Below are 23,706 nucleotides of genomic sequence, written 5' to 3' on the forward strand. Positions count from 1 at the left end.
TAGAGCAAACGCACGTCCCGGCTTCCTCTTCAACCCCCCGGTCAAACTTCCCAAAAATTCAACTTTCGTCATTTCTAGCCTAATTCCTCTACCGACCTCCAAATAATTTTCCGGACACGCTACGAAGTCCAAAATCACCATACGGAGCTATTGGAATCATCAAAATTCAAATTCGAGGTCATTTACACATAAGTCCACATCCGACCAACTTTTTTAACTTAAATTTTCAATTATGAGACTAAGTGTCTCGTTTCACTCCGAATTCCTTCCGGACCCGAACCGACTAACCCGGTAAGTTTTAAAACAACTGTAAAGCATAAATTGAGCAATAAATGGGGGAACGGGGCTATAATACTCAAAACGACCGGCCGGGTCATTACATTCTCCCCTTCTTAAACAAACGTTCGACCTCTAACGGGTTTAGAATCATACCTGGAGTCTCAAATAGGTATGGATATTTTCTCCGCATCTCCTGCTCAATCTCCCAAGTAGCTTCTTCGACTGGCTGGCCTATCCACTATACCTTCACTGATGTTATGTTCTTTGACCTCAGCTTTCGAACTTGCCGGTCTAAAATAACTATCGTCTCCACATCATAAGTCAAATTACCGTCCAGCCGTACTATACTGAAATCCAAAATATGAGACGGATCCCCGACATACTTTCGGATCATGGATAGATAGAACACTGGATGAACACCTGATAGACTAGGTGACAAAGCAAGTTCATAAGCCACCTCTCCAATCTTCTTAAGTATCTCAAAGGGCCCAATATACCGAGGGCTCAAATTGCCCTTCTTCCTGAACCTCAACACACCCTTCATGGGAGAAATCTGGAGCAGAACCTTCTCCCCAAGCATGTAAACAACAACACGAACCTTCCTGTCGGCATAACTCTTCTTTCTAAACTGCGCCGTGTGAAGTCGTTCCTGAATCACTTTGACCTTCTCTAAAGAATCCTAAACCAAGTCAGTACCCAATAGACTAACCTCACCCGGCTCAAACCAACCCATCGGAGACCGGCACCGTCTCCCATACAAAGCCTCATATGGAGCCATCTGAATACTCGACCGATAACTGTTATTGTAAGAAAACTCCGCGAGTGGCAGAAATTGATCCCAAGTACCCCCAAAATCAATAACACAAGCGCGTAGCATATCCTCTAATATCTTAATAGTGCGCTCGGACTGTCCGTCCATCTGAGGGTGAAATGTTGTACTCAACTGAACATGTGTGTCTAATTCTCTCTGCACTGCTCTCCTAAACTGTGATGTAAACTGCGTGCCCCAATCTGAAATGATGAACACTAGAACACCGTGTAGGCGAACAATCTTGCGGATATAAATCTCAGCCAACCACTCCGAAGAATAATTGGTACCAACCGGAATAAAATGTGCAGATTTGGTCAACCGATCCAAAATCACCCAAACAACGTCAAACTTCCTCAAGGTCCGTGGAAGCCCTACTACAAAATCCATGGTAATACGCTCTTATTTCAACTGCGGAATTTCAAGTCTCTAAAGCAATACTCCCAGTCTCTGATGATCGTACTTTACATGTTGACAATTTAAACACCGAGCTACAAATCCAACTATATCTTTCTTCATTCGTCTCCACCAATAGTGCTACTTCAAATCCTGATACATCTTGGAGGCACCTGGATGAATAGAGTACCGCGTACTGTGAGCTTCCTGGATAATCAGCTCACGCAAACCATCTACATTAGGTACACATAGCCTGACCTACATCCGTAATATGCCGTCATCCCCAATAGTGACTTCCTTGGCAACACTGTATTGAACCGTGTCCTTAAGGACAAGCAGATGGGAGTCATCATACTGACGTTCTCTGATACGATCATAAAGAGAAGACTGAGAAACCATACAAGCCAAAACTCGATACGGCTCCGAAACATCCAAACTAACAAACTGGTTAGCCAAGGCCTGAACATCCAAGGCTAAAGGCCTCTCTGCTACCGGTAAATATGCTAAGCTACCTAAACTCTCTGCCTTACGACTCAAGGCATCAGCCACCATATTGGCCTTTCCGGGATGATAGAGAATGGTGATATCATAATCCTTAAGCAACTCTAACCACCTCATCTGCCGCAAATTAAGATCCTTCTATTTAAACATATGTTGTAGACTCCGGTGATCGGTATAAACCTCACAATGGACACCATACAAATAATGCCGCCAAATCTTCAAGGCGTGAACAATAGCTGCTAACTCAAGGTCGTGGACCGGATAATACTTCTCATGTACCTTTAATAGTCTATACGCATAGGCAATCACCCTACCGTCTTGCATCAGCACTATGCCGAGACCAATACACGATGCCTCACAATACACAGTGTAAGACTCTAAACTTGTAGGCAACACCAATACTGGGTTTGTAGTCAAAGCTGTCTTAAGCTTCTGAAAGCTCTCTTCACACTTATCAGACCACCTGAACATAGCACCCTTCTGGGTCAATTTAGTCAAAGCTGATGCAATAGACGAGAAACCTTCCATAAAGCGACGATAATAAACGGACAAGCCGAGAAAACTCCGAATCTTAGTAGTTGAAGATGGCCTGGGCCAACTCTGAACTGCCTCTATTTACTTCGGATCCACCTTAATTCCTTCAATAGAAACTATGTGTCCCAAGAATGCCACTGAACTGAGCCAGAGCTCACACTTAGAGAATTTGGCATAAAGCCTCTCCTCTCTCAGTCTCTGTAATACAATACCTAAGTGTTATGCATGCTCCTCCTGGCTACGTGAGTACACCAGGATATCATCAATAAATACTACGACAAATAAATCAAGATATGGCTAAAATACACTATTCATCAAGTGCATAAATAGTGTTGGGGCATTGGTCAGCCCAAAAGACATCACGAGAAATTCATATTGGCCATAACGAGTCCTGAATGCCGTCTTTAGAATATACGAATCCCGAATTTTCAAATCGTGATACCCGGATCTCAAATCAATTTTGGAGAACACCCTCGCTCCCTGAAGCTGGTCAAATAAATCATCAATACGCGACAAAGGATATTTATTCTTGATTGTAACTTTGTTCAGCTGCCTATAATCGATGCACATCCGCATAGTACCATCTTTCGTTTTCACAAATAGAACCGGTGCACCCCAAGGTGACACACTAGGCCTAATAAACCCCTTTTCAAGGAGTTCCTGGAGTTGCCCTTTCAATTCTTTCAACTCAGTTGGTGCCATACGATATGGAGGAATAGAAATGGGCTGAGTGCCCGACACCAAGTCAATACCGAAATCAATATCCCTGTCGGGTGGCATACCCAGCAGGTCTGCAGGAAATATATCTGGAAAGTCTCACACTACCGGTACCGAATCAATAGGAGGAGTACTTATATCAACATCTCTCACAAAGGTCAAATATTACAAACATCCCTTTCCAACCATACGTTGGGCCTTCAAATAAGAAATTACCCTTCTAGGAAAAAAATCTAGAGAACCTCTCCATTCAACCTTTGGCAACCCCGGCATCGTCAACGTCGCAATTTTTGCGTGGCAGTCCAGAATAGCATGACATGGAGACAACCAATCCATACACGGGATTACATCGAAATCAACCATACCGAGTAATAAGAGATCAACCCTAGTCTCCAGTTCCCCAATATTTACCACACACGACCGATACACATGGTCAACCATGATAATACCGCCCACCGGTGTAGATACACAAGCATGTGAAACTAAGGACTCACAGGGCATATCCAGATAATGAATAAAATACGATGATACATATGAATAAGTGGAACCAGGGTTAAATAATATAGAAGCCTCCCTGTGGCACACTGAAACAATACCTGTGATCACAACATCTGGTCTGGCAGGAAAAGCATAGAATCGGGCATGACCGCCACCTGATCGGCCTCCCCCTCTTGGGTGACCCCTAGCTGCCTGACCCCACCCCGAGTTGGCTGGGCAGGTGGTGAAACTACTGGTGTTGGTGCCGTCAATAGAGAACTCTTTTGTGGAGCCCCACTCAACAACCTAGGATAATCTCTCTTGAAATGAACAAATTCCCCGCACGCAAAACAACCCCTCCTCTGACGAAACTGCTGCTCCTGATAACCCGAGGAATTACCTATAGAAGCCTGAGCGGACGAGGCATGATGAGAACTCTGCGCTGGTAGTGCACTGAATGAAGATTGGCGTGAGTGAGCATTGTAAGAATCGTGGCTAGCTAATGCACCACAATGAGCTGGACAAGTCATCTAAGCGTCTCTGTAAGAACGACCCCTACCGCGGTAAAACTGACCCCCTCTCCCCCCCCGAAGGACCACCGCTGAAATCACCTAAACCACAAGTCCTCTTAGCCTCCCTCTCTCTACGTTCCTGGCTATGAATCATCTCTATCTGCCGAGCAATGTTAACTACCTCATCAAAAGTAGCACCAGATACGCTCTCCCTAGTCATAAGTAACCGTAGCTGATATGTGAGGCCATCAATGAACCTCCTAATCCTCTCCCTATTAGTGGGAACCAACCAGACTGCGTGATGAGCCAACTCATAAAATCTCATCTTGTATTGCACCATAGATATGCCATCCTGACGTAACTGCTCGAACTATCTACGCAACTCCTCTCTGCGAGACTGCGGCACAAACTTCTCCAAACAGAGAATGGAGAACTCCTGCCATGTAAGTGGTGATGCACCGATAGGCATGCGCCTCTCATAAGCCTCCCACCATCTGAAGGCAACCCCAGAAAACTGAAAAATAGTGAACGCGACCTCACTGGTCTTCAGAATACCCGTTGTCTGAAGCATCCGTTGACACATATCTAGAAAACCCTAAGCATCCTCTTACTCGGCACCGCTAAATGGTGGAGGTCGAAGCCTCTCAAATCTCTCAAGTCTCTTCTGCTCATCATCCATAACAGGAAATACCTGGGCCTGAGCAGTTGCAGCCGGCTGGGCTGGTAGTGCCCCCAGTATCTGAAGTCCTTGTACTACCTGGTCTAGGGTATGGGCAACAGGAGCATGAGTACCTCCCTCGGCCTGAAAAGTGGTAGGTGCGACCTAAGCCGAAAACACCTGAGCAAGACTAGTGCAAACTGTCAATATTTGGGCCAGAGCCTCCTGAAAACCTGGAATCACAATAGGTGCAGCTGGTGTCTGAGATGGTCCCGCCGGCTCAACTATATCCGGAATCTTCTCTTGAGCTGAAGCAGCTGGTGGTACTATATGTGCTGCTCCAACTGTTGCACGAGCTATACCTTGACCTCTACCTCAGCCCCAGACTCTACCACGGCCCCGACCTTTCGCGGCCCAAATTAGTGGCACTGGTGGCTGACCATCCGATCCGGTAGTACATGTCCTCTCCATCTGTGAGAGAATAGAATAACAAAAATTTAGTTTCCGGAATCAACAAAATTCGCACTACATAATAGAAGAAAGTGAATTCTTTTCCTAAGGGTTCGGCAGCCTCTCGAAGCTAAGTACAGACGTCTCTGTACCGATCGGCAAGACACTACTAAACCTGCTCATGACTCATGAGACCTATGTAACCTAAGCTCTGATACCAACTTGTCATGACCCAAAACCTAACCCTTCGTGATGGTGCCTATCTCAAAACTAGACAAGCCGAAAATCTCAATAAACCACATATCCTTTAAATTAGAAAGCATAATGATTAAATTCAGCGGAAGAAAATCTCACAAGTACAAAAATAAATACTCCCAAAACCCGGTGTCACTAAGTACATGAGTATCTAATATGAATACAAGAATGGAAAATACGGTCTATAATATTGTAAGACCAAATACAGTAAACAAGGAGATAGGGAAGGAGAGGCAAGGTCTGCGATATACGGCAGCTATCTCTGAATCTCCGAAAGATCAACTGTGCGAAAGAATCAACACTCGCTTTGTCCGGGAACACCTGGATCTGCACACGAAGTTCAAGGTATAGTATGAGTACAACCAACTCAGCAAGTAACAATAATAAATAAGGAACTAAAGATAGTGGCGAGCTACACAGTTATAGTTCATTTTAAGTAATTCCAGCAAAGAATAGACATGCTTTCAAACCTGGCAGTTTAAGTCAAATCGGTTTTATATAGTTCAAGTTCAGGTAATCCGGATAATAAATCTTTCAGAAATTTCACAACAATGACAGATAGCAACTAAGTGCAACAACACTGAAAAGCAAGTACAGCCCTCTCAGGGCAACAATCACTCCACTCATCACAAAAGCTCAATCACTCGGTTCTCAGCCCTCAGTACTCATACTCAATAGGTACCTGCGCTCACTTGGGGTGTGCAGACTCTAGAGGTTCTCCTACAGCCCAAGCGCTATAATCCGCACGGACAACTCACGTGCTATATAATAAATATCTAGATCCGCACGGACAACTCACGTGCTATAGTGTAATATCTGGATACGCAATGACAACTCACGTGCTATAGTATCATATCAAGATCTGCACGGACAACTCACGTGCTATGGTATCAATACCTCACAAACGGGCCCTCGGCCTCACTTAGTAATCAACATCTCTAGTCTCACGGCCCCCAGTAATAAATGGGAATCAGCCCGAAACAGATTGATACAATGTATCAGCAGGGAATAACAGAGACTGAGGTATAATATACAAGTAATACTATGACTGAGTACAAGTAATAATAAGCAGGAAGGTTCAAGAGGTATTATGACCACTGGGGTCTTTACAGCACCAACACATAGCCTAAGCATGATTCACTATCAAATTTATACAGCACAGAAAGAGCACATAGCTAACAACAAGCTTATTCAACTTTCCAGTTTCACGGAATGGACCAAGTCCCAATTCCCACAGTACACGCCCACACGCCTGTCACCTAGCATGTGCATCACCTCCAAAATACTCACATAATACAATAATCTGGGGTTTCATGCCCTCAGGACTAGATTTAAAACTGTTACTTATCTCAAACCGTGAAATTCTTATTCCGCTAAGCCTTTGACTCGTGAGTTGGCCTCCTAACGCCTTGAATCTAGCCACAAATAATTCGATTCGGTCAATAAAATTCATTGGAATTAATTCCATAATAAAATGCTAGTTTTCCATAAAAATTTGAAATATAGCTCAAACATCGCCCGTGAGGCCTACGTCTCGGAACTCGACAAAAGTTACAAAATCCAAAAGCCCATTCAACCACGAGTCTACCCATACCAATTTTACCAAAATCCGACCTAAACTCGACCCTCAAATCTTCAATTTAAAGCAAGAAGGTTTTCTAAATTTTCCAACTTAATTCACCCATTAGAGGTTAAAAACATCCATGGATTCGGGTAATTTAACCAATATTGAGTTAAGAACACTTACCCTATTGTTTTCTCTGAAAATCTCCCAAATATCGCCTCAATCTGAGCTCCAAATCAGTAAAAATTAAGAACTTAAACTCGTTGCCTAGTCATTTGCTCTACGCGATCGCGGACAAACATACGCGATCGCGAAGCTCTATTTTCCACTGCCCAGAAAAGACCCTACGCGATCGTGATGCACAGGATCCTAGCTCTACGCGATCGTGATGCACAGGATCCTAGCTCTATGCGATCGCAACCCTTTTCACGCGATCGCATAGAGCAAACGCGCGACCTAGCTACCTCTCAAGTTCCCCTATGCGAACGCGACATCTCCCACGCGTTCGCGTAGCACAGACTGGCCCAACCTACACAATCGCGGTTGACCTCACTCGATCGCGAAGAACAAAATCAACACTACCTCAACAAGCCTACGCGAGCACGGGTGCCTTCAAGTGATCGCACTGAACAAATCTCACCTCTGCCCAAACAAGCCTATGCGATCGCGGACCTTCTCACGCGATCGCATAGAAGGAAACCAGTGACATACAACCAGCATTCTTTAGCAATTTACCAAGTCCAAATTTCGATCCGTTAAGCATCCAAAACTCACCCGAGGCCCTCGGGACCTCAACTAAATACACCAACCAGTCCTAAAACTTCATATGAACTTAGTTGAAACCTCAAATTACGTCCAACAACGCTAAAACCACAAATTGTACACGGATTCAAGTCTAATGAACTTTGAAATTTCCAAATTCTACAAAATGATACCGAAACCTATCAAATCACGTCCAATTGACTTCATATTTTGCACACAAGTCATAAATGACAAAACGGACCTATACAAATTTTCAGAATCGGATTCCGATCCCAATATCAAAAATTCAACCCCCCGGTCAAACTTTCCAAAAATTCAACTTTCGTCATTTCAAGCCTAATTCCTCTACCGACCTACAAATAATTTTCCGGACACGCTCCAAAGTCCAAAATCACCATACGGAGATATTGGAATCATCAAAATTCAAATCCGAGGTCGTTTACACATAAGTCCACATCCGACCAACTTTTTTCTAACTTAAATTTTCAATTATGAGACTAAGTGTCTCGTTTCACTTTGAATTCCTTCTGGACCCGAACCGACTAATCCGATAAGTTTTAAAATAACTGTAAAGCATAAATTGAGCAATAAATGGGGGAATGGGGTTATAATACTCAAAACGACCGGCCGAGTCGTTACATTCTCCCCTTCTTAAACAAACGTTCATCCTCGAACGGGTTTAGAATCATACCTAGAGTCTCAAATAGGTGTGGATATTTTCTCCACATCTCCTGCTCAATCTCCCAAGTAGCTTCTTCGCATGGCTGGCCTATCCACTATACCTTTACTGATGTTATGTTCTTTGACCTCAGCTTTCGAACCTGCCGGTCTAAAATAACTATCGGCTCCACATCATAAGTCAAATTACCGTCCAGCCGTACTATACTGAAATCCAAAATATGAGACGGATCCCCAACATACTTTTGGAGCATGGATAGATGGAACACTGGATGAATACCTGATAGACTAGGTGACAAAGCAAGTTCATAAGCCACCTCTCTAATCTTCTTAAGTATCTCAAAAGGCCCAATATACCGAGGGCTCAAATTTTCCTTCTTCCCGAACCTCAACACACCCTTCAAGGGTGAAATTTGGAGCAGAACCTTCTCCCCAAGCATGTAAACAACAACACGAACCTTCCTGTTGGCATAACTCTTCTTTCTAGACTCTGCCATGTGAAGTCGTTCCCGAATCACTTTGACCTTCTCTAAAGCATCATAAACCAAGTCAGTACCCAATAGCCTAGCCTCACCCGGCTCAAACCAACCCACCTAAGACCGGCATCGTCTCCCATACAAAGCCTCATACAGAACCATCTGAATACTCGACCGGTAGCTGTTATTGTAAGAAACCTCCGTGAGTGGCAGAAATTGATCCCAAGAACCCCCAAAATCAATTACAAAAGCACGTAGCATATCATCTAATATCTGAATAGTGCGCTCGGACTGTCCGTACGTCTGAGGGTGAAATTGTTTACTCAACTGAACCTGTGTGCCCAATTCTCTCTACACTGCTCTCCAAAGCTGTGATGTAAACTGCGTGCCCCGATATGAAATGATGGACACTAGAACACCGTGTAGGCGAACAATCTTGCGGATATAAATCTCAGCCAATCGCTCCGAAGAATAATTGGTACCAACCGGAATAAAATGCGCGGATTTGGTCAACCGATCCACAATCACCCAAATAGCGTCAAACTTTCTCAAGGTCCATGGAAGCCCTACTACAAAATCCATGGTAATACGCTCCTATTTCCACTGCGGAATTTCAAGTCTCTAAAGCTCGTACTTTACCTGTTGACAATTTAAACACCGAGCTACAAATCCAACTATATCTTTCTTCATTCGTCTCCACCAATAGTGCTACTTCAAATCCTAATACATCTTAGCGGCACCTGGATGAATAGAGTACCGCGAACTGAGAGCTTCCTGGAGAATCAGCTCACGCAAACCATCTACATTAGGCACACATAGCCTGCCCTGCATCCGTAATACACTGTCATCCCCAATAGTGACTTCCTTGGAAACACCGTGTTGAACCGTGTCCTTAAGGACAAGAAGATAGGGGTTATCATACTGACGTTCTCTGATATGATCATAAAGAGAAGACTGAGAAACCATACAAGCTAAAACTCGATTTGGCTCCGAAACATCCAGTCTAACAAACTGATTAGCCAAGGCCTGAACATCCAAGGCTAAAGGCCTCTCTGCTACCGGTAAATATGCTAAGCTGCCCAAACTCTCCGCCTTACGACTCAAGGCATCAGCCACCACATTGGCCTTTCCGGGATGATAGAGAATGGTGATATCATAATCCTTAAGCAACTCTAACCACCTCATCTGCCGCAAATTAAGATCCTTCTGTTTAAACAGATGTTGTAGACTCTGTTGATCGGTATAAACCTCACAATGGACACCGTATAAATAATGCCGCCAAATCTTCAAGGCGTGAACAATAGCTGCTAACTCAAGGTCATGGACCGGATAATTCTTCTCATGTACCTTTAATTATCTGTACGCATAGGCAATCACCCTATCATCTTGCATGAGCACTGCGCTGAGACCAATACGCGATGCCTCACAATACACAGTATAAGACTCTAAACCTATAGGCAACACAAATACTGGGGTTGTAGTCAAAGTTGTCTTGAGCTTCTGAAAGCTCTCTTCACACTTATCAGATCACCTGAACAGAGCACCTTTCTGGGTTAATTTAGTCAAAGCCGATGCAATAGACGAGAAACCTTCCACAAAGCGACGATAATAACTGGCCAAGCCGAGAAAACTCCGAATCTCAGTAGCTGAAGATGGCCTGGGCCAAATCTGAACTGCCTCTATTTTCTTCGGATCCACCTTAATTCCTTCACTAGACACTATATGTCCCAAGAATGCCATTGAACTGAGCCAGACTCACACTTAGAGAATTTGGCATAAATCCTCTCATCTCTCAGTCTCTGTAATACAATACCCAAGTATTATGCATGCCCCTCCTGGCTACGTGAGTACACCAGGATATCATCAATAAATACTATGAGAAATAGATCAAGATATGGCTAAAATACACTATTCATCAAGTGCATAAATAGTGTTGGGCCATTGGTCAGACCAAAAAATATCACGAGAAATTCATAGTGGCCATAACGATTCCTGAATGCCGTCTTTAGAATATCCAAATCCCGAATTTTCAACTAGTGATATCCGGATCTCAAATCAATTTTGGAGAACACCCTCGCTCCCTGAAGCTGGTCAAATAAATCATCAATACGCGACAAAAGATATTTATTCTTGATTGTAACTTTGTTCAACTGCCTATAATCGATGCACATCCGCATAGTACCATCTTTCCTTTTCACAAACAGAACCGGTGCACCCCAAGGTGACACACTAGGCCTAATAAACCCCTTTTCAAGGAGTTCCTGGAGTTGCTCTTTCAATTCTTTCAACTCAGTTGGTGCCATACGATACAGAGGAATAGAAATGGGCTGAGTGCCCGACAACAAGTCAATACCGAAATCAATATCCCTGTCGGGTGGCATACCCGGCAGGTGTGCAGGAAATACATCTGGAAGTCTCGTACTACCGATACCGAATCAATAGGAGGAGTACTTATATCAACATCTCTCACAAAGGTCAAATATGACAAACATCCCTTTCCAACCATACATTGGGCCTTCAAATAAGAAATTACCCTTCTAGGAACAAAATCTTGAGAACCTTTCCATTTAACCTTTGGCAATCCCGGCATCGTCAACGTCACAGTTTTTGTGTGACAGTCCTGAATAGTATGATATGGAGACAACCAATCCATACCCGAGATTACATCGAAATCAATCATACCGAGTAATAAGAGATAAACCCTAGTCTCCAGTTCCCCAATATTTACCACACACGACCGATAGACATGGTCCACCATGATAATACCGCCCACCAGTGTAGACACACAAGCAGGTGAAACTAAGGACTCACAGTGCATATCCAGATAATGAGAAAAATACGATGATACATATAAATAAGTGGAACCAGGGTCAAATAATATAGAAGCCTCCCTGTGGCACACTGAAATAATACTTGTGATCACAGCATCTGAAGCAACAGCATCTGATCTAGCAGTAAAAGCATAGAATTGGGCCTGACCACCACCTGATTGGCCTCCCCCTCTTGGGTGACCCCTAGCTGCCTGACCCCCACCCCGAGTTGGCTGGGCAGGTGGTGAAACTGCTGGTGCTGGTGCCGTCAATCGAGAACTCTGTTGTGGAGCCCCACTCAACAGCCTAGTATAATCTCTCTTGAAATGACCAAATTCCCTGCACTCGAAACAACCCCTCCTTTAACGGAACTGTTGCTCTTGATAACCCGAGGAATTACCTGTAGAAGCCTGAGCGGATGAGGCATGATGAGAACTCTGCGTTGGTAGTGCACTGAATGAAGATTGGCGTGAGTGAGCATTCTAAGAACTGTGGCTAGCTAATGCACCACAATGAGCTGGACGAGTTGTCTGAGCGTCTCTGTAAGAACGACCCCTACCGCGGTAAAACTGACCCCCCCCCCCCCGAAGGACCACCGCTGAAATCACCTAAACCACGAGGCCTCTTAGCCTCCCTCTCTCCACGTTCCTGGCTACGAACCATCTCTATCTGCCGAGCAATGTCAACTACCTCATCAAAAGTAGCACCAGATACCCTCTCCCTAGTCATAAGTAACCGTAGCTGATATGTGAGGCCATCAATGAACCTCCTAATCCTCTCCCTATCAGTAGGAACCAACCAGACTGCGTGACGAGCCAACTCATAAAATCTCATCTCGTATTGCACCACAGACATGCCATCCTGACATAACTGCTCAAACTGTCTACTAAACCTGCTCATGACTCATGAGACCTATGTAACATAGACTCTGATACTAACTTGTCACGACCCAAAACCTAACCCTTCGTGATGGCACCTATCTCAAAACTAGACAAGCCAAAAATCTCAATAAACCACATATCCTTTAAATTTGAAAGCATAATGATTAAATTCAGTGGAAGAAAATCTCACAAGTACAAATATAAATACTCCCAAAACCCGGTGTCACTAAGTACATGAGCATCTTATATGAATACAAGTCTGGAAAATACGGTCTATAATATTCTGAGACCAAATACAGTAAACAAGAAGATAGGGAAGGAGAAGCAAGGTCTACGAAACACGGCAGCTATCTCTGAATCTCCGAAAGATCAACTGTGCGAATTATCAACACTCGCTTTGTCCGGGAACACCTGGATCTGCACACGAAGTGCAAGGTGTATTATGAGTACAACCAACTCAGCAAGTAACAATAATAAATAAGAAACTGAAGATAGTGGCGAGCTACACAGTTATAGTTCATTTTAAGTAATTCCAACAAAGAATAGACATGCTTTCAAACCTGGCAGTTTCAGTCAAATCGATTTTATATAGTTCAACTTCAGGTAATCTGGATAATAAATCTTTCAGAAATTTCACAACAATGACAGATAGCAACTAAGTGCAACAACACTGAAAAGCAAGTACAGCCCTCTCAGGGCAACAGTCACTCCACTCATCACAACAGCTCAATCACTCGGCTCTTAGCCCTCAGTACTCACACTCAATAGGTACCTGCGCTCACTTGGGGTGTACAGACTCTAGAGGAGCTCCTACAGACCAAGCTCTATAATCCGCACGGACAACTCACGTGCTATAGAATAAATATCTGGATCCGCACGGATAACTCACGTGCTATAGTGTAATATCTGGATACGCAATGACAACTCACGTGCTATAGTATCATATCAAGATCTGCACGGACAACTCACGTGCTATGGTATCAATACCTCACAAACGGGCCCTCGGCCTCACTCAGTAATCAACATCTCTAGTCTCACGGCCCCCAGTAATAAAGGGGAATCAGCCCAAAACAGAATGATATAATGTATCAGCAATGAAGAACAGAGACTGAGGTATAATATACAAGTAATACTATGACTGAGCACAAGTAACAATAAGCAGGAAGGTTCAACAGGTATTACGACCACTGGGGTCTTTACAGCACCAACACATAGCCTAAGCATGATTCACTATCAAATTTATACAGCACAGAAAGAGCACATAGCTAACAACAAGCTTATTCAACTTTCCAGTTTCACGGAATGGACCAAGTCCCAATTCCCACAGTGCACGCCCACACGTCTGTCACCTAGCATGTGCATCACCTCCAAAATACTCACATAATACAATAATCTGGGGTTTCATGCCCTCAGGACTAGATTTAAAACTTACTTATCTCAAACCGTGAAATTCTTATTCCGCTAAGCCTTTGACTCGTGAATTGGCCTCCTAACGCCTTGAATCTAGCCACAAATAATTCGATTCGGTCAATAAAATTTATTGGAATTAATTCCATAAGAAATGCTAGTTTTTCATAAAAATCCGTAATTTAGCTCAAAAATCTCCCGTGGGGCCCATGTCTCGGAACTCGACAAAAGTTACAAAATTCAAAAGCACATTCAACCACGAGTCAACCCATACCAATTTTACCAAAATCTGACCTCAACTCGACCCTCAAATCTTCAATTTAAACCAAGAAGGTTTTCTAAATTTTCCAACTTAATTCACCTATTAAAGGTTAAAAACAACCATGGATTCGGGTAATTTAACCAATATTGAGTTAAGAACACTTACCCCGTTGTTTTCTCTGAAAATCTCCCAAATATCGCCTCAATCTGAGCTCTAAATCGGTTAAAATTAAGAACTTAAACTCGCTGCCTAGTCATTTGCTCTACGCGATCGCGGACAAACATACGCGATCGCGAAGCTCAATTTTACACTGCCCAGAAAAGACCCTACGCGATCGTGATGCACAGGATCCAAGCTCTACGCGATCGCAGCCCTTTTCACGGGATCGCATAGAGCAAACGCGCGGCCCAGCTACCTCTCAAGTTCCCCTATGCGAACGCGACATCTCCCACACGTTCACATAGCACAGACTGGCCCAACCTACGCGATCGCAGTTGACCTCACGCGATCGCGAAGAACAAAATCAACACTACATCAACAAGCCTACGCGAGCGCGGGTGCCTTCATGCGATCGCACTGAACAAATCTCACCTCTGCCCAAACAAGCCAATGCGATCGTGGACCTTCTCACGCGATCGCATAGAAGGAAACCAGTAACAGACAACCAGCATTCTTCAGCAGTTTACCAAGTCCAAATTTCGATCTGTTAAGCATCCGAAACTCACCCGAGGCTCCCGGGACCTCAACTAAATACACCAACCAGTCCTAAAACTTCATATGAACTTAGTTGAAACCTCAAATTACATCCAACAACGCTAAAACCACAAATTGTACACGGATTCAAGTCTAATAAACTTTGAAATTTCTAAATTCTACAAATGACGCCGAAACCTATCAAATCACGTCCGATTGACCTCACATTTTGCACACAAGTCATAAATGACATAACAGACCTATTCAAATTTCCAGAATCGGATTCCGACCCAAATATCAAAAATTCAACCCCCCGATCAAACTTCCCAAAAATTTAACTTTCGCCATTTCAAGCCTAATTCCTCTACCGACCTCCAAATAATTTTTCGGACACGCTTCTAAGTCCAAAATCATCATACGGAGCTATTGGAATCATCAAAAGTCAAATCCGGGGTCGTTTACATATAAGTCCACATCCTGCCAACTTTTCTAACTTAAATTTTTAATTATGAGACTAAATGTCTTGTTTCACTCTGAATTCCTTCCCGACCCGAACTGACTAACCCGATAAGTCTTAAAACAATTATAAAAGCATAAATTGAGCAGTAAATGGGGGAACGGGGTTATAATACTCAAAACGACCGGTCGGGTCATTACAATCCCAAAATATATCGACGTGTAACCTAAACATGATCTTTAGTGTGTCTCAACTCAATTTCTCTAACACTTGGAGGATATGAGGATAATAACATGATTCTTTAATTTTACAACTCTCCAGAATTTATTCAAGTCACAATTTCTATGGTACACGCCCACACGCCTGTCGCCTAGCATGTGCGTCATCTCCAAACAATTCATACAACATGTAATTCAAGGATTCATACCCTCAAAATCAAGTTTAGAAGTGTTACTTACCTCAAACCATGTAATTCCTTACTCCACTATGCCTTTGCCTCGCGAATTGGTCTCCGCAAGCCTCGTATCTAGTCACAATTAATTCGATTCAGTCAATACAATTTATTGGAATTAATTCCATATAAAAATACTAATTTTTCAACAAAATCCGAAATTTAACTAAAAATTTGCCCATGGGCTCACGTCTCGGAACCCCGACAAAAATTACAAAATATGAACGTTCATTCAACCACGAGTCCAACCATACCAATTTTACCAAAATCCGACATCAACTCGATCTTCAAATCTTAAATTCTTATTTTGAAATCCCTAGGTCCAATTTCTCGAATTTCACCTCAAAACACGTAATCTAGTCGGAATAATCGATGATAATTCAATATTATTAACTAACAATTAACACAAGTAACTTACCTTAAGATTTCCCGTGATTTCTCACTCAAACATCGCCTCACCCCGTGTTGGAAATGTCCAAAAATGCCAAAATCCCGCAACCCCTCTAATTTTATTTTATCCAGGGGTTTTCGCTTCTGCAGCTCACTAAGCTGCTTCTACGATTCCCGCTTCTGCGGCGAAGTTGCCGCTTCTGCGTCTAACCACGCTTCTATGGAATTCACACGCTTCTGCAAGAAGTTGTCCGCTTCTGCGAAGCTGTTTCACCAAGCGACCTTGAGCTTCTGCGATCAAACACTCGCATGTGCGGGGCCGCTTCTGCGATCACAGCCCCAGCCACACCTGGCCGCATCTGCGATAAGGAGCTCGCTTTTGCGGGCTCACACCTGCGAGCCAAGTTCCGCAGGTGCGGTTGCATCAGTAGCAGCAAATTTTCAGCTTTGTTCTAAGTCCAAAATTTGATCCGTTAACCATCCGAAACTCACCTGAGGCCCCCAGGACCGCAACCAATTATATTAATAAGTCCCAAAACATCATATTAACTTAGTCAAGGCTTCAAATCACATCAAACAACGCTAAAACCACGAATCGCACCCCAATTCAAACCTAATGAAACTAATGAATTCCAACTTCTACTTTCGATGCTGAAACCTATCAAATTAAATCCGATTGACCTCCAATTTTGCACACAAGTCATAAATGACATAACGGACCTATTCCATTTTCCAAAATCGAATTCTGATCCCGATATCAAAAAGTCAACTTCCGGGTCAAACTTCCAAACTTAACTTTCTATTTTAGTCATTTCAAGCCTAATTTAACTACGGACTTTCAAATAATTTTTCGGACACGCTCCTAAGTCTAAAATTACCATACGGAGCTATTAGAATCATCAAAATTCTATTACAGGGTCGTTAACACATAAGTCACCATCCGGTCCACCTTTTCAACTTAAGTTTTCATCTTGGAGACTAAGTGTCTCAATTCATTTCAGAACCTCACCGGACCCAAACCAATTAACCCGACAAGTCATATAACAAATGTAAAGCATAAATTGAGCAGTAAAAGGGAGAACACGGCTGTAATGCTCAAAACGACTGTTCGGGTCGTTACACTTAATCACATTGCAAATTACCCAACTTTTAAAAGGAATGTGTAAGATACAAAACGAAAATTTAATTGATTCTTTCTCAAAAAAGGATACTTACCACAACTGAATTATACAAAAAAGTTTAATTAAAGATACCTAAAGTAATGTATATTGTACACAAATAAGGTCAGATACAAAGCTTGTACTAAATAAAAAATACTTCATCAATCGTTAATTGATTAGTCAACAAATGTCCCTACCATAATTATACAAAAAAAAAAAGGTTAACTAAATTATAATACACTATGTTATTTATTTTTCAAATTAAAATCCCTATGATTCTTTCTAAAATAAAGATACCTACTATAACTGAATTATACACAAAAGGTTAATTAAAGATACCGACAGTAATGTATATTGTACACAAATAAGGTGAGATACAAAGCTTGTACTAAATAAAGAATACTTCGTCAATCTTTAATTGATTAGTCAACAGATGTCAAATATATTTCCTATCATAATTAAAAAAACAAGACTCATTCAACTACTACTTTCATTAATTATGTTTCCATTTATAATTTTAAATTATCATTGTTGTCTTAAAATTGTCAAGTGGCTTCATTTTAGTTTGCCACTTGGCTTGATCATATTGCAAACTACCCAACTTTTAATATAATACAGATTCGAACTTAAAAGGAATGTGTAAGATAAAATACGAAAATTTAATTGATTCTTTCTCAAAAAAGGATACTTGCCACAACTGAATTATACAGAAAAGTTTAATTAAAGATACCTAACGTAATGTATATTATACATAAATAAGATCAGATATAAAGCATGTACTAAATAAAGAATACTTCATCAATTTTTAATTGATTAGTCAACAGACGTCCCTGCCATAATCACAGATGACTGACATAAAATCCTAATCCGAGCATGGAAAATACAGTAGCTCTGCCTCGGGAGATGCTCTAGGGAAACGCGCCAATTCTATGACAATATTTCTTTCTTCCTTGGAACCAGAGGCTTTTGCTTGCTTAATGCTCATACTTTTCAAAGATGGACAACGAGCAAACAATAGCTTTACGAAAAACAGCTCAGTTTTTGAACCCTTAAACAAATGTATGACCACATATTTGAGCTTGTTAAGTGGTTGGTTCAAGCAGTCAGCTGTGTCTAGATATTCCGAAACTGCTTCAACAGTGACACTGGTAGCATTGACCTAATGGTACAAGGATATCCAAGATTATTTTAGATTCTCATATTTAAATATGTGAAGTCTAAAAACGAACCAGATCATACATATATCTACTAGCTAGAGTATGACCACATATATATATTTGCCATTTCTTACCCAAATCTCAAGTTTACTCAAATTGGGGGAGCTCTTAATCAACTCGAGAGTGTAAGAAATCTGACCCATTTGGCCGATGTTTACACCTAAAATTAGATTCCACAAGCAGTTGAGTGTAAAAGGAAGCTCTTGTGGAACTGCACCTGCACTCAAAAGCTTTGAAGCAAATACAAAAATAAGAATCACATGAATAGGGATGATCCCTATAAGATATCCAAGTAAAACAACACCTCAAACTCTTACCTCAAGGAAAAATGAACACAAAGTAAGCACCTGAAGTATAGGCAAGCTAAGAAGAAGCTTTTCCAATTTTGATCTTTCAGCAGATATTGGATTATTAGTCGCAAGGTATAAAGCTGCCAAATTTTTGCAGTTCATAAAGCAACTTAGTTCAATATCATAGTGACTCTCACGAACAACCAAGGAATTCAACCGTGATGAAACAATGTTCAAATATTTAGTACTGTTACAGTACATAAAGGTCAAATTGACAAGAAGGGGCGCATTGATAACACAAAACTCTGGAGTTGGCACAAAGGTTATTTTTTCCAGACGAAGTGTTACAAGATTCGGAAAGCCAAGAAAAGAAATTGGTGGTTTGAAGACACAGTTTAAGAGTTCCAAATGTGTCAGTGTTGGACAATTAAATACATAAGAAGGCACATTATAAGTAGTATAATTTGACTTAAGGGTTAGCTCCTTGACACCGTTTCTAGTAACATAAATCATCCATCTATCAATATCTGGATAGGGAAATAAAACTATTGCTGAAACATCAAGGACAAACTTCACTATGTCTCCAGAATGCTGTAACAGAATCTTATCTATAGTGTCTTTGAAGACATATTGAGATCTTGCTGCTAATTTATTGCAAAAGAGCTTATTCAGCACCAAATTAGGAAGCATGGCCCAGATATATCTCCAATTGTTTGATAGAATACTAGTTCTTGCCGCATCTTCTACCGGCAGGAGTTCAAGAATACCATCTATAACGTTTCTTGGCAGAGTGCTGATTCTATCTTCTCTATCCTTTTCAACATCAACTCTTTCACTATCTGTTAGAAGAAGTTGAGTTAGTCTTGCGCTTAAAACTTATAATCCTAAAAGAAGAGGAAAAAAATAAAAGAAAAAAGGGAGAGTTGCATATCTTGAGTCATGTTGATTTTGTAACGTTAATTGGAGTCTTAAAATACCGAGCAAAACGTGTCTTTTATAGTGAAGCGGATAGAACTAAGAGTTCTTTATTCAACTAAGTGTGTCTTCATTTATCCATCAAGAGTCACAATACACAGAAGTGACTACTTCTTGGATTAATTAAATAGTAATAGAAGAATCAATATATTCAAATATACATATTTAATTAGAACGTAAAAACATTCAGTAACCCAAGTGTTAATTGAGAATCTTGGATATATTTAAGTAATTAAGTGACTTTGATCAATGATCAATCTAGCCTAACTAACATTGAAAAAACATATATACAACCTAATTAATCCATCATAGTAATCTATAATCATTTATCCAAGTACATGGTGGAAAAGGAGAAGTTGTCTCTACTTTAACACCCGAGGAGTCCAAGGCATTTATCTTATTCTCACTTTTGGGCAAAAATTAAAAACCTCCCCCATTTAACGTTTCAAGAGTATAACTGTACAAGGCATATGTTGTGTCCTTTTGGGTAAGAGACACAAAATCTTCTTTCTATGACATTCCAAAAGCATAAGATATACATTATGTCCTTCCTTTGGGTAAGAGACATCCCAAGAATACAAGACTCCAAATAGATAGTCCACTTTGATGTGTAACTACATGTAAACCCTTTGGGTTTCATTTGGTACGAAAGATAAGGAATAATTAATCCTGAGACTAAATTTAAGAAGAGTTTATTACATGTTTGGTTGGTAGAAAATTACGGTATAATTAATCTCGGGATTAGTTATCCCGAGATTGTAGTATTTTTTTTTATCCCCATGGAAAGGTAGAATAATTAATCCAGGGATAACTAATCCCGGAATAATTAATCCTGGCATAACTTCTTTCCAACCAAACGACCCCTTAGTGTTATATTTATTTTTGATTCCATCCTGTGAGCAAAAATGCAAAAAGCTTAGTTATTAAACCAAAAAAGGCAACATCAAAACCCTAGAGTCATACTAGCCACAGAAGCAAAGAACCATCCCTCAAATACAAAACTCTTCATCAGCCACCAAAGGCAGATTTAAGATTTAAGCTTTACGGGTCCAATCTTTAAGATTCTTAAGATTGAACCCATTATATTGGTAAAGTTCTGAATTCATCTCTACTATTTATTGCAATTTTGATGAACTTTTACATATAAATTTATGTTCTACGTCAAAAGTAGCTGGTTCTAGTAAACTCGGTAACATTAAGCCGCATCGACTACCCTTGCCACGTGAAGCCAAAAACGTTTTCCAATTAATTTACTATATAGTATTCCTTCCATTTCAATTTATGTGAACTTATTTCTTTTTTAGTCCGTGCCAAAAAGAATGGCCACTTTCCATATTTAAAAATAATATATATTTATACAATGATTTATAGTCACATAAAATATATGTGGTTCATTTTACATTACAAGTTCAAAAAAAAATTCTTTTTTTAAATTCCGTGTTCAATCAAATAGATTCTCATAAATTGTACTATTTTTGCTTGAGTGTTTGCTTCTCAGAAATATTCACAAACAACGGAGTTGTCGGACAAACTTGCGTTCTTGCCCGCCGCCGTCGGCAAGTACCTCTGCCCAAAGAAATCAGGAAATTTTCTATTTGCTGCCGCCGTTGAACAACTACCAACAAGTCTGTCTATTTATATTTTTAATTTCATAGTTAACGAAATTAACACAGGAGATAAAACAGGGTTGTAGCCAAGTATCATGAGATTAATTTCATCATAACAGTGTTTTCAAACCCAAGACAAGAATAATCGTTTAATCCCTAATTACGGTGGCTATGATATATACTAGTTGCAAGATGTAATATTGACAGCCATAATAGATATTAAGATACAATACACCTATATTAATTTCATAATCTCGAGTTAGAGTTAAATAAACATACCGCTCAACTCCATCGGTTGCAGCAACACTAGCCTATTAAGTCAGAGATCAATTTTCACAAGCCGCTAGTTCTTCTTAAGTTGAAAGATGGACAAGTTACAGTTACTCCTTCGGAATTAGAGCAAAGAAGTATTCAGGATTGAACTCCATGATCGACCAACTCAAGTGCTGGAAAGGTAGGAGAAGCGTCAAAGGAGTCCACATTTAAGGCCTTAGCCGAAATATCCTCTAGGTTTTAATTTGTGTTTAGCAAAAATATGTATTATAGACCTTAACTTTTAATTTTTGGGTTTCTTAATTTATGTGCTTTTAAGCATCTTAGCGGCAATCACAGTGATATAAGTACTCCAAAACCATAAAGTCTATTAGTACGTGCGTCAAGACCTAGTGTTACAAGTGTATGAGCAACTAGTATAATATACAAAATTCTAACTACTATCTAAAATAAAAGTAAACAGAAAATAAGTGCAAAAGAGAGACTCTAGGTGTTGCAAAACGGCTCAGGAAGCAGCTCACCACTAGGCCTCAGGGTAACGGGGTGCACACCGATAAGACTGCCAGATGCACCTGCCTTAGATCCTGCACGGTTAGTGCAGAAGCGTAGCGTGAGTACATAAATAACATGTGCCTAGTAACTATCTAGTCTAACCTCGAAAAAGTAGTGACGATGGATCGATTTCGACATTTACTATGGGCTAACGATAAAATACAGAATTTCTAAATGAGCATGATTTATGTAAATAATAATAATATCTCAATAACAAGAAGGAAATAAATGATTCTTTCACAAATGGTAAACCTCAAGCCAGTTTCTGTCATATATAATTTTTAACTTCTCACGCCATAAAATAATATCAAATATAATCTAGCTCCGAGTATTATCACGCACGATTATGCTGAGGTCGTTCGGCCCGATCCAAAATAATGTATATAATGCCGAGGGTCGAGCGGCACGAACCATAGATGCATCTATTCTACTGCCGAAGCGTTTGGCCCGCTCCACAAGAAAAGAGGATATTTAATAAATATTGGGTTTAAAAGTTATTACAAAGCTGATACACAAAGAAACACAATTTTCTATTAACGGTCAAATATCCCGCGAAAACTCAAGTAAGTCGAAGTCAGTCTTTTACAATTCGTCTATCAAATTCCAAACATAATTTAGGCACTTTAATTAACAAATAGGGTACAAACATTACAAGTATCTTATGATTTGGGTCCTAAACTACCCGGACATAAACATAATTAGTAGCTACGCACGGACTCTCGTCACCCCGTGCATACGTAGCCCCCACAATTAGGAGCAAATAGTAATTTAAATTACCTATGGGGTAAATTTTCTCTTACAAGATTAGATACGATACTTACCTTGTCTCAAAGTTCGCTTCCGAACCACAAATATACTCTAAATCCTCAACTTGGTGCCAAACAACCCGCAACTAGTCAAATATTGAATAAATTAATCAATACATATTCAAAAGTTCATAATCTAACTATTAGAGTGATTACCCAACCCCAATTGGAAGATTCCTAAAATTCATCCTCGGACCCATGTGCCCGGATTCCGAAAATTTTCAAAGATAATTATTACCTATAACCTCACGAAGTCAAATATATAATTTTTACCCAATTCCATAACCATTTTCATGGTTAAATCTCATTTTTATCAAAACCTAGGGTTTTCATCTAAACCCACATTTTTCACAATTTTTCATGTTAAAATCTACCCAAAATCTATGTATTTAACTTACATTGGATAGA

General features: G+C 40.7%; 1 protein-coding gene across 2 annotated transcripts; it reads right to left on the reverse strand.

Annotated features, from left to right (window-relative positions):
- Nucleotides 1–782: 782 nt before the first annotated feature.
- On the reverse strand, nucleotides 783–22,190 carry LOC104088763 (F-box/FBD/LRR-repeat protein At1g13570-like). Of its 2 annotated transcripts, XM_070199728.1 has the most exons (5): nucleotides 21,947–22,190; nucleotides 19,113–19,924; nucleotides 18,870–19,025; nucleotides 18,433–18,737; nucleotides 783–793 (listed from the first exon to the last, which is right to left on the reverse strand). In XM_070199728.1, exons 1-4 carry the CDS (start codon nucleotides 21,957–21,959, stop codon nucleotides 18,441–18,443), a joined length of 1,278 nt encoding a protein of 425 aa, XP_070055829.1. In that variant the 5' UTR covers nucleotides 21,960–22,190; the 3' UTR covers nucleotides 783–793; nucleotides 18,433–18,440. The 2 variants fall into 2 exon arrangements, with proteins under 2 accessions (XP_070055829.1, XP_009591794.1); XM_009593499.4 differs by lacking the exon at nucleotides 783–793 and having other exon boundaries at nucleotides 18,219–18,737.
- Nucleotides 22,191–23,706: the final 1,516 nt, after the last annotated feature.

The sequence above is a fragment of the Nicotiana tomentosiformis genome, chromosome 4, assembly GCF_000390325.3.
Source record: "Nicotiana tomentosiformis chromosome 4, ASM39032v3, whole genome shotgun sequence".
NCBI lineage: Eukaryota > Viridiplantae > Streptophyta > Magnoliopsida > Solanales > Solanaceae > Nicotiana > Nicotiana tomentosiformis.